General features: G+C 41.8%; 1 protein-coding gene across 1 annotated transcript in view; it reads right to left on the reverse strand.

Annotated features, from left to right (window-relative positions):
• Nucleotides 1-13792, reverse strand: part of LOC149286621 (inactive serine/threonine-protein kinase ULK4-like) — a 274564-nt gene that overhangs the window by 161800 nt on the left and 98972 nt on the right. Inside the window, exons 22-24 of the mRNA XM_089493843.1 lie at nt 8954-9087; nt 6983-7104; nt 6606-6662 (exon numbers count right to left, since the gene is read on the reverse strand). Of these exons, the coding sequence (XP_089349969.1) occupies nt 6606-6662; nt 6983-7104; nt 8954-9087 (313 nt within the window). The remainder of the gene's footprint in view (nt 1-6605; nt 6663-6982; nt 7105-8953; nt 9088-13792) is intronic.

Raw genomic sequence — 13792 nt, forward strand, 5'->3', positions numbered from 1 at the left:
GGCTTCACCCGGAGACTACAGGTCACACCAAAAGAGTTCACGGGTATGTACATACTAAAACCTTGCTCGCAGCATGGTATAATATACAAAATAAATTAACCAAACCATAAATACATCTCCAGGTTTACTGGATTAAATTCTCTTTTCTTAGTCACTTTTTTAACTTCACTGGTTCGCAAAGATCTGATGGTTATATTTTTCTGAGTTGGCCAAAAGTAAAGGTGATTTAATATGCGTCCATGTTATATGGAACATAAATCTCCATGGAAAGTATGCTCTAGTATTCACAGCAGATTACATAGATTGCTGTCATTGTTGACAGTGTCTCAGTATAAATGTATTTTCTTATAAGAAGTTAGGCTGACTTTCTAAACTTTTGATCTTTCATTTGGCATATTACTGCAGGAATTGAGCAACAATTCCTTAGGCTATGGGTGCCTAACTCATTTTGTATTTTGCCAAGTAATATGTGGTCAAACATTGGGCACTGAGGTGGGTGAGCCAGTTGGAATGGCACATGATATAACCCAGAACTGGCAGAACCATAAGACAAGATGACTCTCACTGTAAAGACACAAGTCTCCCAATGTATCCAGAAAGAATGCCCAATTTATTAGGCTAATTCCAGTTTCAGTTGATGAGATAATTTGTACCCCGGAAGGTTAAGTATGCTTCTGAACAAGTGATGCATTTGACATTTACACAACTAACTAGACCATATATTATAATAATTTCAGAATCAAATTAATATCTAAAATTGTTATCCACATATAAACATTGTCTAATATCACATATCCTAGCTTTTACAGATTACTACAACAATACGTTTGGAGTGTTTACTTTGGGGTAATATAATTTATCCATCGGTCAAGGAGGGGGGAATCATGTGGTACAATGCCACTTTAAGGGGTAGCCCAGCCACACTAGTTAAAAAATAATAATATTGTTTGACATAAGGATTGTCTAAAAGCATGAGAGGGACATAGAAGGGTGAGCTCAAGGTAGGTAGGTGCAAGGGAGTTAACGTGCAAGTTCATAGGCGTCCCTAAAGCTGGATGAACCAGGGAAGCGCATTCCAGAGGACGGGGTAGCCCTTGAAAAATTTTGTAAGAGAACTAGAAATCAGAGCAAGAGGCAGACAAAGCTCATCAGATGACTTCAGCAAAATTACCTGCATCACAAAAGCTCAATTGTTATGCCACACAGAAGCATACAAGTGACGTTAGTTTTTTGGCCCACTTCTCAAGAAAGAATGAAGTCAAATACTTTATTCACAGTCAGCCACCTTATTCACGTGGATTTTCAAGAGATAAAGTGTGCCACCACATTTAACCCAACATATTTAATCTATTTAAATTCAGCAAGTCAACAGTCAAGCATAACTAAGGCATCATGAGATATTGTTTTTTAAGCGACCAGACATTCTGTTACAATGCAAACACAGTACAGGAAACAGAGGAAATCTTCCAGCGGAAGCAGTGACTCGCAGAGATACAAAGAAATACAAATGAACCTGTTTGAAAACATGGAAGTAACAAATGGCCATGGAAAATACAGGACACAACACATAGTCGCAGAGGGTGTACCACAGGTGCCTCTTCTGCATGCAAGGCTGGAGGAGAACATGTGACACATTCAATTCTGCAGCAGTCAGCAATACCTGTCAAAAGCACCAAACTCCTCAAACTGGTCTTGTATAATATCATCGAAGACAGAAGCATTTTTTTGCACAGAATTTGCTGTCAAAAATAAATCTGTCTACCCAGATTTCAAAGCCTTCAATAAAGCTGAAAAAAGGGTTTTCTGCTTGTATAATCAGTATAAGTTTTTCTCAGATAAGATATATAAAAAATAAATAAAGTAATTGTTCCATCTATCTAGGCCCACCAAAAGTGAAGGTATTATGGTTAATTTTAGATGAAAAAGCAAACTAAGTGCTCTAGGTTCTTTTCTGTAGGGGTAGACGGTTGTCTGGAGAACATAGGCTCTGGGTGCTCTTTTTTTCTCCACAAACCCTGCTAGAGGCTCTAACCTGATTCAAAGAAAGAAAGGATCCTCAACGAGACAGGGTAAGTTTAGTAACGTTGTAACTTTCAGACACTTAAACCTCTCTTGACAGATTCAAAAGTGGGAAAAAACAGGAAGGAAAGACTCAACAAAGGCAAGAGAGGCAGGAGTACAAACAAAATGAGTGGAGTCTTAAAAAGACAGAGAGGACATGATCACATACAAAGACGGTTGTGTAGACACACAAAGATGATAAAAGATAGCAACAGACACCATTTCTGTCAAAAACAAAATGAGAATATCTCCTATTAAAAATGAAAAGCCATAACAAGTGCTTATTATGACTATTAACATAATAACATAATATAGATGCAGGATACGGCAAACAAGTTCCCATGGGGTTGTTAATTATCTGTTTTTTGAAGTTGTGATTAAAATACTTCAAATTCAGATTTCAGTATGATGTGTCCCTACATGCTTAATAAAACCAAAATTTGCAAATCAAACAAAAACAATCACCATTATCTTTGTAATTATTACACCCATAAATATATTTGTATTCTGTGTATTAGCATACGGGTTACATTATTCTAGTTAATCTAAAAATCTTGTTCAGACCATCATATTTTGCGGTTTTCCCTACTCGAGGAAACTAATTTAAACACAACTAATCAGTTTTCTTCTAATTAACACCCCACGGAAACAGTAGGAAATTTAAATCAACAGGCGTTGCTTTATTTTCTTGCATGAGAGATTTATTAGAGTTTACTAATCAATTACCATATTCTAATAATTTTTAGTTTTCAAAGCAATAGTTCCACATCAGCAAAACATACCCCTCAACATATGTCCAAAGCCAGACGCCTATGTTGGGGTGTGACTGGAGTTGGGGACCAAAGGCAGAGAGGACGGGACCGTCCACCTACCTTACATGAACAGCCACCCCGCAGTGACCAACTTCAAGGTGTCACAAGGGCGCCACATAAGAGCTGCATTGGAAAACTCAATTGATTTCACAGGGCCAGTCAGTAGAGAGGAGAAGATCTCTCCAACTAGCATAGAATCTCTACTGCCTTCATAAGCAGCTCAGTGAGGCAGTGTCTGAAAATTGTGATTGTCCCAAAAAACAACAAAAAATCAGTATGGTTGGGAGCTATGCTAATAAAGTGCACTCCGGAGACATCGTTGTTGATCTTTTAGCTTACTGTTTCATTACAAGAAAAAACAGTATGGATTTGATTAAATCATAAAAACAATCAACTAATTAAAATATTAATTTGAAAAAAACTTTTCAGGACATCACTTAAATTCATTTGAGAAAAAATGAAACCCTAAAGCCTTTCTCAAAGTCCAGCTATGCATGCTGCAGCAGAAATGGTTAAACCTGTCTACCTTAGGATGATCTGAGTTTGAGGCCAAAGCCCATACCTATCCTGTTTTCGTTCCTCTTTTAAAAGCGCAGTGGCATCAAGAGATTGTCGGTGGTTGAATGTGTAGGAGATGTGTATGTGTAAGAGTGAAATTTAAAAAGGTCTGCTAAGCTATCACAAATATTTGTTAGAAACTAGAAAATATATACTCTCCAGTAAGGAAGATTGCTTGAGCAAGAAACCAAACGTTTAAACTGTATGATTGTATGCATAAATTATGACTTTTCGTCTCATGACCAAGACCATGACCACTTGTGTTTTCTGATTCATATTTTGATGACACGAGGAAAAACTAAAATTTACATGGCGGGCCTGATCCAGTTTTAAGCAGCTCAGTAATTTCAAACTACCTTGCAACATCTGGCAGCCCAACTAGTGCTCTGCCTGGTTTAGGCTTGCAATCACGTCGCCAGTGAATAAATCTAGCTGTAATGTCAAACTAAGCTTAATCAGCACATTGGCAAACAGTTACAAACCACGCAGAAGGAAAATCACTGTAAATGGAGGCATTTCCTTATGTTTCACAAAGATACGGCAGTCATCTATTAAATTCTCCGCTAACGCTTTTAATTAATACTCTGAGCAAATTGAGTGGCATTTTCACAAATTACATTTAAGAGACAATGACGCACAAATTTAAAATGTATTTAAACTAACTACAGTTTAGATGTTTCATTTTATTTTTAGTCAGAGTAAACGTTTGAGACATCTGCTTTACCGGTTTTGGACTAATTTACCTGTCCAGAACTCACCTCTTGTTCTCACCTTCCTTTCAAAGGCTAGAACAACCAACAGAGCAGATACATTAACAGGGAGGTAAACATACAAATTCTGACAAGAAACTGCTCTGATGGTACAGTATATATCTTTGGTCGCTTTCTAATAAAATAAATAATGATTTTATCACTATTCATATTCTTACTTAGAAACAGAATTACGATGGTAGATAAGAACCATTCAGCCCATACAGCCTGCTGCTTTCCCCTGTTTTTAAAAACCTGTCTTTGATTTTGTCTTAGAATCAGGATAGATTAATTCCTATGCTAAGGCGTTAACCTTCTGCTTCTGGTGGGAGGCTATTCCACTTGTGCCACATGTCCCGGATTGCCCAGGACAGTCCTGCAATGGGACTTTAAGGCCCGGGCAGCCTCAATCAGGTACAATGCATTGTCCCGGAATTGAAACGCCATTTTTCTTTTTTTTACGCGCAGGCGAGAGAGGGGCACTGAGCGGACGCTCATGACGTTTTCAGCAACCGGTCGGCACCTCTCAGTCTCTTCCGCGAGGCCTCTAGCTCGAGAGGGGGTAGATAGTGACACGGGAGGGAGTGGGGGTAGATAGTGAGAAAGGGGGAGGTAGAGAAAGGTAGGGAGGTGAGAAAGAGGGTAGTAAAAAATATTGAAATAAAGAGAGAATGAGTGAGGGAATGAATAAATGAATGTGTGGATGAACTGTGTGAATGAGTGAGAGTATGAATTAATGTGTGGATGAATTGTGTGAATGAGTGAAAGTATTAATATGTGTGGATGAATTGTGTGAATGAGTGAGAAAATGAATGAATTAATGTGTGGATTAATTATCTGAATAAGTGAGAATGAATAAATTCATGTGTGGATAAACTGAATGAGGGAGAGTATAAATTAATGCGTGAATGAGTTGTCTGAATGAGGGAGAGTATGAATTAATGTGTGGATGAGTTGTCTGAATGAGGGAGAGGATTAATGAATTTGTGAGAATGCATTAAATGAATATGTGTAAATGATTTGTGTGAGAGATTGAATTGTGTTAATGAATGAATTATGTGAATGAAAGTGTAAATTAGTGAGTGGCTGTAAAAGTGTTTGTGTGCATCATAGATGTATAATTGATTTGTGGAAAGGCAACGATGGCAAGGAGGGTGTTTGAACCTTGGGGGACCAAGATGACACAGGCAGGGTGTTTAAGGGACAAAGTTGACTCATGCTGGGCTGTTTGGGGGCAAAGATGGCAAGTCCTATGTGTGTTATCTGGGTGCTGGTCAGGTTCTATGTGGGCAGTGTAGACGCCAGGCTTTGGGGTTTGCAACTTGTGATATATGCCTCAAATTTGGGGGGTTTTATGCTTTAATGCTTTTGTGGTTTAATGCTGAGTTTTTATGTGAATTCCAATTGATCTATACCTGCAGTCAAGGTTGTCAAGCGGATTATGCCCAATCCGATATTACTGGAGGCCTAACAGTATCTTAATCCAGCCCTGGTTTTGTTAAACCCTTTTAAGTGCCTAAACGCTTCAATTGCATCTCCTCTCATCCCTTAGTCTTTTCTGATCATTTTTATTTGCAAACCATTCACCATTTTAATAGCCCTTCTCTAAGCTCTCTCTAGAATGTCAACATCTGGAGATGGTGTCTCCTGAACGCTACACAATACTCTTGGCGACGACTGACTAGAATTGTGACCTCTGTCTTTCTGCTACTAATGCCTCTAGCTCTACAACCCAATACTTACTACTATTATCATTATAACTTATTAATTAATAAGTATGATGTAAGTTTATTTATAATGCTCAGAAATAAAATGCCTTCATTTGTTTCTGGAAATCCAAATTGTTTGGTGATAAACTAGTTGTTAGGTCCATACAAATCAAGCAATAAATAACAGCGGTAGTAAAATTTTGGCATTGACACAATGGCAGACCCTATTGAAGTTTACTATACTGACTAACATGTTAACCCATAAATACAAATGTGTAGGATTATCCTTGTATTTCAGATTGTCTGCCTATTATCGCCTTACAATCTATAGCTTCTAGAGGTTATGGTAAAAGGCGCTAACCATGAATTTAAATTATTCATGAGAGCTGCATGTAGGTTGCTTTTCTGTTTAAGGTTCACAATGCCCTGACAAGACGCAGAGATTAACCTTGTTTAGGGAAGGCGCTTTAAGATGAAAGGAAACAAACTAAGCTCTTATTTATTCAATTGTTTGTTGACATTCTTTATTACCATATTGCAATATCTATGGAAGGTTGCAGGCGCCTCATCTGGTGATATGTGGCATTGCAAGTGAATTAAAAGTATTGTAAGTAACTCAGAAAAATGCAAAAGTAGCCCATATTATTCTTCAAATCAAAAGGAAACAGAGTTCAACTGTCCCTGCCAAATTGAGGAAAGCACATGAAATCACTTACTAGTAAAGTTCCAAAGCTGTAGAGAAAGTCCTCGGTTATAACCTGTGATCGAAATACCTGTTTGTAACAAGATTTCACAGAACGTTAAAGATGAATGTCAGCAAAGCATTACAGAAATAATATTCATAACAGAAGTCTATGATTTGAACAGTGATTCATGTGGCATCTATGCAGTGTTAATTAAATACAAACGCAAAATAAAAATAAAATGAAAGAGAATATAGATGGTTCATGCATTAGCTCCTCTCATTTGTGATATCAACATTTTGCCCTTACACAAAAAAGAACTAATACAAAAGAAAAGCAATCCATAAGGCTGGAAAAGCTATAGAAAACAGTGGTTGAGCCACTATATACTGAGTAAAATATAATGATACCTGGGATGTGACAAGATGAAGCAGTACAGCAATATTAGGGAGGCATTGTTTTAACTGTTTAGCCTGCACAGTGGATGGATGCTTCCGTCCAGACACATTAGACAATGCACTCAGAATATCACCTTTAATTACAAAGCAGAGACAAGGGAAAACATAAATAGTGTGCTTTTCATAGAACTGAGCCCTAATTGGTATATCTGGTTGATCTATTGACCATTGTAATTGTTAACATCATCACATTGCTCATTCTAGCATATCTCACCACCCGGCGGGTCTACGTAATTGTCTGATCACTTAAGCAGGCAACCCTAAAGAGGAGCCGTGTGCCTCTGCTAGATCCCCATGCAATCTCTGTGTAATTTTTCAGATCCACCAAGGGTGGGCTGGCCCAAGGGCAATAGCTTTGGTCCAAAATTCTGGTTTGATTTGGAGACGCTCACTCTCACAAGCAGGAGTGCAACAGGGTCAAGTAGTGCATTTAGTGACCCCGCGGGAAAAAAGACAATTGCAAGCATAGTGTGCAAGCAGCTATAATAAATGGTGCAAGGGCCAAAATGTGAGAGGTGTGAGGGAGGTGTGTTTGATAAAGTGGAATATGATGCAGTAAGCACGTGTGTGTGATTGTGAGAGGTAGTGTTAGTTCTAATGAGTGTATTTAAGTGTGTGTGTGCACGCTAGCATGTAAGTTAGTTAATGGGGAAGGGAAAACTCAGCTGTACCAGTTTCTTTCTATAGTTAATTAAAGTACCATTCACTGACCTACTTATCTCATATTTGTGGCACACAAATGGTTAGATCTGCCCATTGTATACTTTTTTTATTCAACATTTAAATGTTACTCAGGCAACATGATAGAACCAAAATACAGCAGGATTAGTAAACTTGCAAGAGCAGGACCCGTTTCTGCTTCTTTACCAGTATGTCTTGATTAATTTGTTAATTTTATTGTCAAACTGCATATTTAAAGTTTAATGTTAATTCTCACCATGCACATTAGCTTTATGGACTCTATTACAAAATAGTAATATAAAGATTATGCTACTGTGAAACCGTACAGTGAGATTTTCTGTGCCTATTTAGGAGAGGAAGTTCCCCTATTCTTCCAGTGCAAGAAGCCCTGAAGAAGCTACCCAAGCCAAGTGCGGCATTACCTGCCAAGACATGTCTGTGCTGTCTGGTGGAGGTCTGGTTGGGCTGGGTCTGATAGAGAGTAGTTAGGCTGGTCAGTCTGAAGTATAGCCAGATACGGCTCCAAGTGGGAACCAGGCGTTTTCTTTTATGATTTTGTTCGGGGTGTTTGTTTTTCTGTACTTACATAAAAAGCACACAGTTTGCTGCAAATCTGTGTTCCTGAGGCTTCTTGTCCTAGAGGATAGTGCTTAAGCTAAAAGTGACATCAGCTCAGCCAACAAGGTCTGTCACACTTCTCTTTCTTTGTACTTTGGATGACCAAACATTTAACATCTAATATAAGAACCTGGCCTGTTAAAAGCATGTATAACCATGGTAAAATGGTTTGTTAACAAAAAACACACACTAAAAACATAACGGTGAAACAAACCAGACGCAGATGCGCCAATAAAGAAACAAAATTTGCACAATAAAACATTATAACCCATGAAAGCACAGCAGTCATCACGACAAGAGGATTCAACTAAAGACTTAGAAAAGCAAAAAATTTGTTTGCACAAAACACTACAAACCAAGAATATTAAGGCACATAAAGAGCCATTTGTCTACCCTGAACGTTCTTGCTCTGTTGTTCCAGAAAACCTTAAATTTGTGTTGTTTCATTTTTATATATATTCTGATGAAACACCAAATACGTGAATAGGCTCTGTTTAAATACATCTTAAACCATTTTGCTGTGTGGTTGCAATGAGAGTTGTAGTCAGGGAACAGCTGTAGCCTAGCCTTAGGTTTAATTATAGACAACAAGGTACCAAGTGCAACAGAGTCATGATAAATTACCCAGAATCCCCGGCAGCTGCCGCACTACGTGATGGATGAGGAGGTCCAGACATACTGACAGGTATTCATTGACGCTTTGCTGCTCCTTTCCTGGTGCGGTTTTCCGGCTGTCTCTTTCAATGTACATCACCAGTCTGGAAAGAGGCAAATGCAAAAAGATTAGATCCTCTGGTAACATACAAATAATACATCATATTTTCATATGCCACTAAAGTCAAGAAGGCAAATAGTAAGAAATTGGCATCTATCAAACGTTTTGGGCTGAAGGAAGTGACAGCAAATCTGTTGTCATTATGGTGAATAAACTGCAACTAATTCCTTAGTCTGGTTATAAGCACTTTTTATAAGACTGGACTGTGTGTGAATTCTGGATGACATGTAATGTCTATTAACTGTATGCATTAAAGTGCATTTTGATTTTTGATCATTTTAGGGTGTACGGCCGTAGCTGAACTTATGTCAGGTTTCATTATCCACATTCAGCATGACGAACAAATATACATTTCTAAATATGCCTCATTTGGAAAGAATCCATAACCGTGTTGTTATAGACCACTCTCTCTTGTTTCTGCAGAGCAATGATAGAAGCCTAACCTTATGCTCATCAGCTTCCAGGGACATGTCCTGGAAGAAGTTGACATAAGTTTTCTTGCCATGAGTGTCTGTATTAATGGTGTTAAGGCAAAATCATTTTTGCTCACTATCAAGTCTAAAGCTACAGGAAACTATAACAGATAAGAGCAGCTGCTGTGGAGCACCAGTTACTCAACCAAGAACACAATAATATCAGTGTGCCAGGACCTCCTCTATTGGAATACAAAAGAATGACCTCCTGTGCTGTGTGTTAGGGTAACCATTAACCACGGATGATGCCCTCAACTATAGGTTGTTTTATATGTGTTCCTGATACAGGAGGTCATGTGGTCATCCTACAGTAATGTCCAAATGTTGGCCCTTAGAGAGAATGCCAGCATCCCAGTCTTGTAATCAATCATCTAATGGAGGACCACTGAAAGGTAAAGTTTGTTACTAAAGAAGTTAATTCAGCCAGTCTCAGGAGACAACTCATGCGGTGTATCTAGGGCAGCACCCCTAAAGCAAAACAAGGGTCAACGTGCTCTACTGGGGAATCATGTGCCAATGTGAGATGCTGCTCAATGGGCTTTTTACATGGGAGTTTTCCCCAACCTGCCCATTTACACTAACTCTCACTAACTCTCTTTTCCTGTTTCTTTACCCCCCTCTTTTTCCTCTTCCATCCCTGACTTCGTGCTATCCCCCCCCGAGCTCCCCTGTCCTTTGCGGACAGTGATCTAGGGACTCTCTGCAGTCCCGCTGCTCATTAGTTCTTGACACTCTGTGTCGCTTTATTAGGCGGGTTACCGGCCTGTCTGAGACCTACGCACTACACACTTGTTTGTTTTATTGTTTTCTTTTACTCTTTGTTTTTGGACTGACTGTTTGGGGTTATCTCCCCCTATTTGACTAGTCTCCAGACGCTAATATGTCTGCTGATCAGTTACGCTTTACTACTCTCAACATGAGGGGCTTGAATAAACCAGAACAATGCTCTAAATTGTGCTCCTTTCTCCGGTCTTCTAAAACTCACATCGCATTCGTTCAGGAGACTCATTTTAGACGTGGGGCAGAGAGACGGCTTATGGAACAGCACTTTACTTACTCCTATTTCTCGAGCTCGCCCTCCTCTAAAACGAAAGGGGTGGCCCTCTTTATCCATAAGTTGGCGCGGTTCCAACCATTAGAAGATTGGAGCGATGACGAGGGGAGATGTGTTTTTGTGAAGGGTTATGTGGGGACGCAGAAAATTACGTTAGCGAATATTTATGCCCCCAACCGGCTACAGGGTAAATTTCTCATCTCTATCCTCGCCAGGCTGGCGGACTTCCAGGAGGGGATAACTATCCTGGGCGGAGACTTCAATATGGTCTTTGACCCTATTTGTGACACATCCTCTGGCAGATCCCATATTCCGTATTCCATGATTCGTAGAGTACTCAAACATCTTAAATTGACCCAACTCATTGATGCCTGGCGGGTTTTACACCCAGACGGCAGAGACTATACGCACTTTTCGTCACCTCATGTTGTCTACTCCAGAATTGACACCTTTTTTGTGTCTCACTTTCACCTTCCCTCCCTGCGCTCTGCTGAGATAGGCCCTTCCACTATAAGCGACCACGCTCCTGTTTCTATATCCATTTCTGTGTCCGCACTTCCTGCACCTCAGTGGAGTTGGAGGCTCAACGAGTCCCTGCTAGATGATCCCCATAATGTATCCACTTTGTCCTCCCATATCACCGCGTATTTTGCAAAGAACTCCACTTTGGACGTTTCAGAGACGGTCGTATGGGAGGCTCACAAGGCAGTAATGAGGGGTCACTTAATTGGCATGGGGGCCGCGGCGAAGCGTTTGAGGTTAGACTCCATCTTGTCCCTTACCAGGGAGATAACGCAGTTGGAAGTGAGACACAAGTTGACACTCCATCCGTCCCTGCAACTTCAGCTCACCTCCCTCCGGATGCGCTTGGCATCTTTGCTTGACACACGTATCAAACGCAACTTTCTCCTGACGCGTAGCAAATATTATGAATTCGGGGACAAGCCAGGTAAATTACTAGCTAAGGCCTTGAGGGCAAAGAGGGCCCAGAGCTACTTGCTCAGGATACGCGATAGACACAATCGGGTGCATTTCCAGTCCCATAAGATTGCTGAGTGTTTTCAGCATTATTATTCCTCCCTTTATAACCTTCCCCCTGCCCCTGGTCCCCCGACAGCTCTCTCTCAGGCCACTGCCGACTTCCTTGGTACACATCTCCGGAGAGTCCTTACGTCAGAGGACAGTAAAGTGCTTGAGAACCCATTTACGCTTTCCGAGATTGAATCGGCGGTTAGGGGCTCGCCCCCGGGCAAGAGTCCTGGCCCCGATGGTTTCTCTGCTACGTACTATAAGAAGTTTCTTCCCCTCCTGGGCCCCCGTTTGGTCTCTCATTTTAATGCTGTTGCTGGGGGTGAGCCCTTCGATCCTCGAGCCCTGGATGCCAGTATAGTGGTCATCCCCAAGCCCGATAAGAATCTAGACCTCTGCAGTAGCTACAGGCCGATCTCATTGATCAATGCCGACGTTAAGCTTTTTGCTAAAGTATTGGCCAATCGCCTTCGTCCCCTACTACCGGCACTGATCCACCCGGACCAGGTCGGTTTTGTACCAGGGCGAGAGGCAAGGGACAATACCATTAAAGTTCTAGATATTATCACACATGCCCAACACTACCGGACCCCTATGGTCCTTGCCTCTATGGATGCCGAAAAGGCATTTGATCGAGTCTCCTGGTCTTTCCTTTTTCAGGTCCTGGAGAGGATTGGTCTGGGTATGCATTTTCTGACCTGTATCCGAGCCCTTTACACATCCCCCATGGCCCGGGTTACTGTAAATGGTATTCAGTCTGGGGGGGTAGCTCTGTCTAACGGAACGCGCCAAGGTTGTCCGCTTTCTCCGCTCCTATTCCTTCTGGCGGTTGAGCCTTTCGCTGAGGCGGTGCGCACTCATCCGGAGATTAAGGGTATTGATATTTCGGGACACTCCCATGTGATTTCGCTGTTTGCTGATGACGTCCTTGTGACGCTTGCGGACCCGACCCGTTCTCTTCCTGCGCTGTTGACCTTGCTTGAGCATTTCCACTACCTTTCTAATTATAAAATCAATCTGTCCAAGTCCGAGGTGATGGGGTTCCACCTCCCCCCGGACGTCTCTCATCATATCCGCTCCAACATGCCTTTCCGTTGGAAGGAGGACTATATCAAATATCTTGGCGTCCTTATTCCCTCGGACTTGCATAAAATTAAGGCCCTGAACTTTGACCCCTTTTTAGCCACCCTCCATGCCGACCTGACTAAGTGGGCATTCCCCCATGTGTCCTGGTTTGGCAGGGTTAGCGTCCTCAAAATGAACGTCCTTCCCCGCTTTCTTTACCTTTTTCAGATGCTGCCCATTTTCCTCCCCCGCTCCTACTTTCGTAAATGCCACAGCGCCTTCCTCCGTTATATTTGGCGGGGCAAACCTGCCCGGCTCTCTTTCTCTTACCTGACGAGACCCAAAACGTCTGGGGGGTTGGGTCTTCCTAACCTGGAGTTATACTGGAGGGCTGCCCATCTTCGCTGTGTGGTTGAGTGGTCTGTGGGCTCGAGACGGCCCTGGCTCCAGATTGAGGCGGCGGCTCTCTCTTGCCCACTAGAGGTTCTACCCTGGATTGTGGACCCACAGCGTTATGTTACTTTGGCGCCTCACCCGTTAGTTACGCCCACTTTGAAGGCTTTCCGGGGGGCTGTACAAATAGGCGGTATCTCGTCGGTTCCCTCCCCTCTCTTCCCTATTTCGGGACATCTGGATTTCATGCCAGGGGGGGTTACCAGTCGTATGTCGTCGCTTCTCCCTCCCTCTGTTAGTACACTCAGGGTCTGCCATGTATCTCAAGGCACTACCTTCCGGTCGTTGGAAGACTTGACGGGCTCCGCAGCTAACCCATTTCAGGTGGTCTTCCTTTATCACCAGATTAAGCACTTTCTTACCTCCTCTGGTGCCCTTGCGGGTGGGTCTCGTGCTCCTACCGTGTTTGAACATCTGTGTCTGGCGGACAAGGAGCCCCCGCATCTTCTTTCTGCCCTCTATGCCATTCAGCTTAAGCCGATGACCCTTACTAAGCCCTACTATTTCGGTCTCTGGGAGGGGGATCTCGGGATTTCTCTTTCTCTTGAAGAGTGGGAACGGTCGCTTCTGATTGCTCACAAGGGGACCGTCTCTAGTAGAGTGCAGGAAACTCT

Source organism: Sceloporus occidentalis, unplaced genomic scaffold (genome assembly GCF_023333645.1).
Source record: "Sceloporus occidentalis isolate IW3139 unplaced genomic scaffold, rSceOcc1.0.p SCAF_67, whole genome shotgun sequence".
Classification (NCBI taxonomy): Eukaryota; Metazoa; Chordata; class Lepidosauria; order Squamata; family Phrynosomatidae; genus Sceloporus; species Sceloporus occidentalis.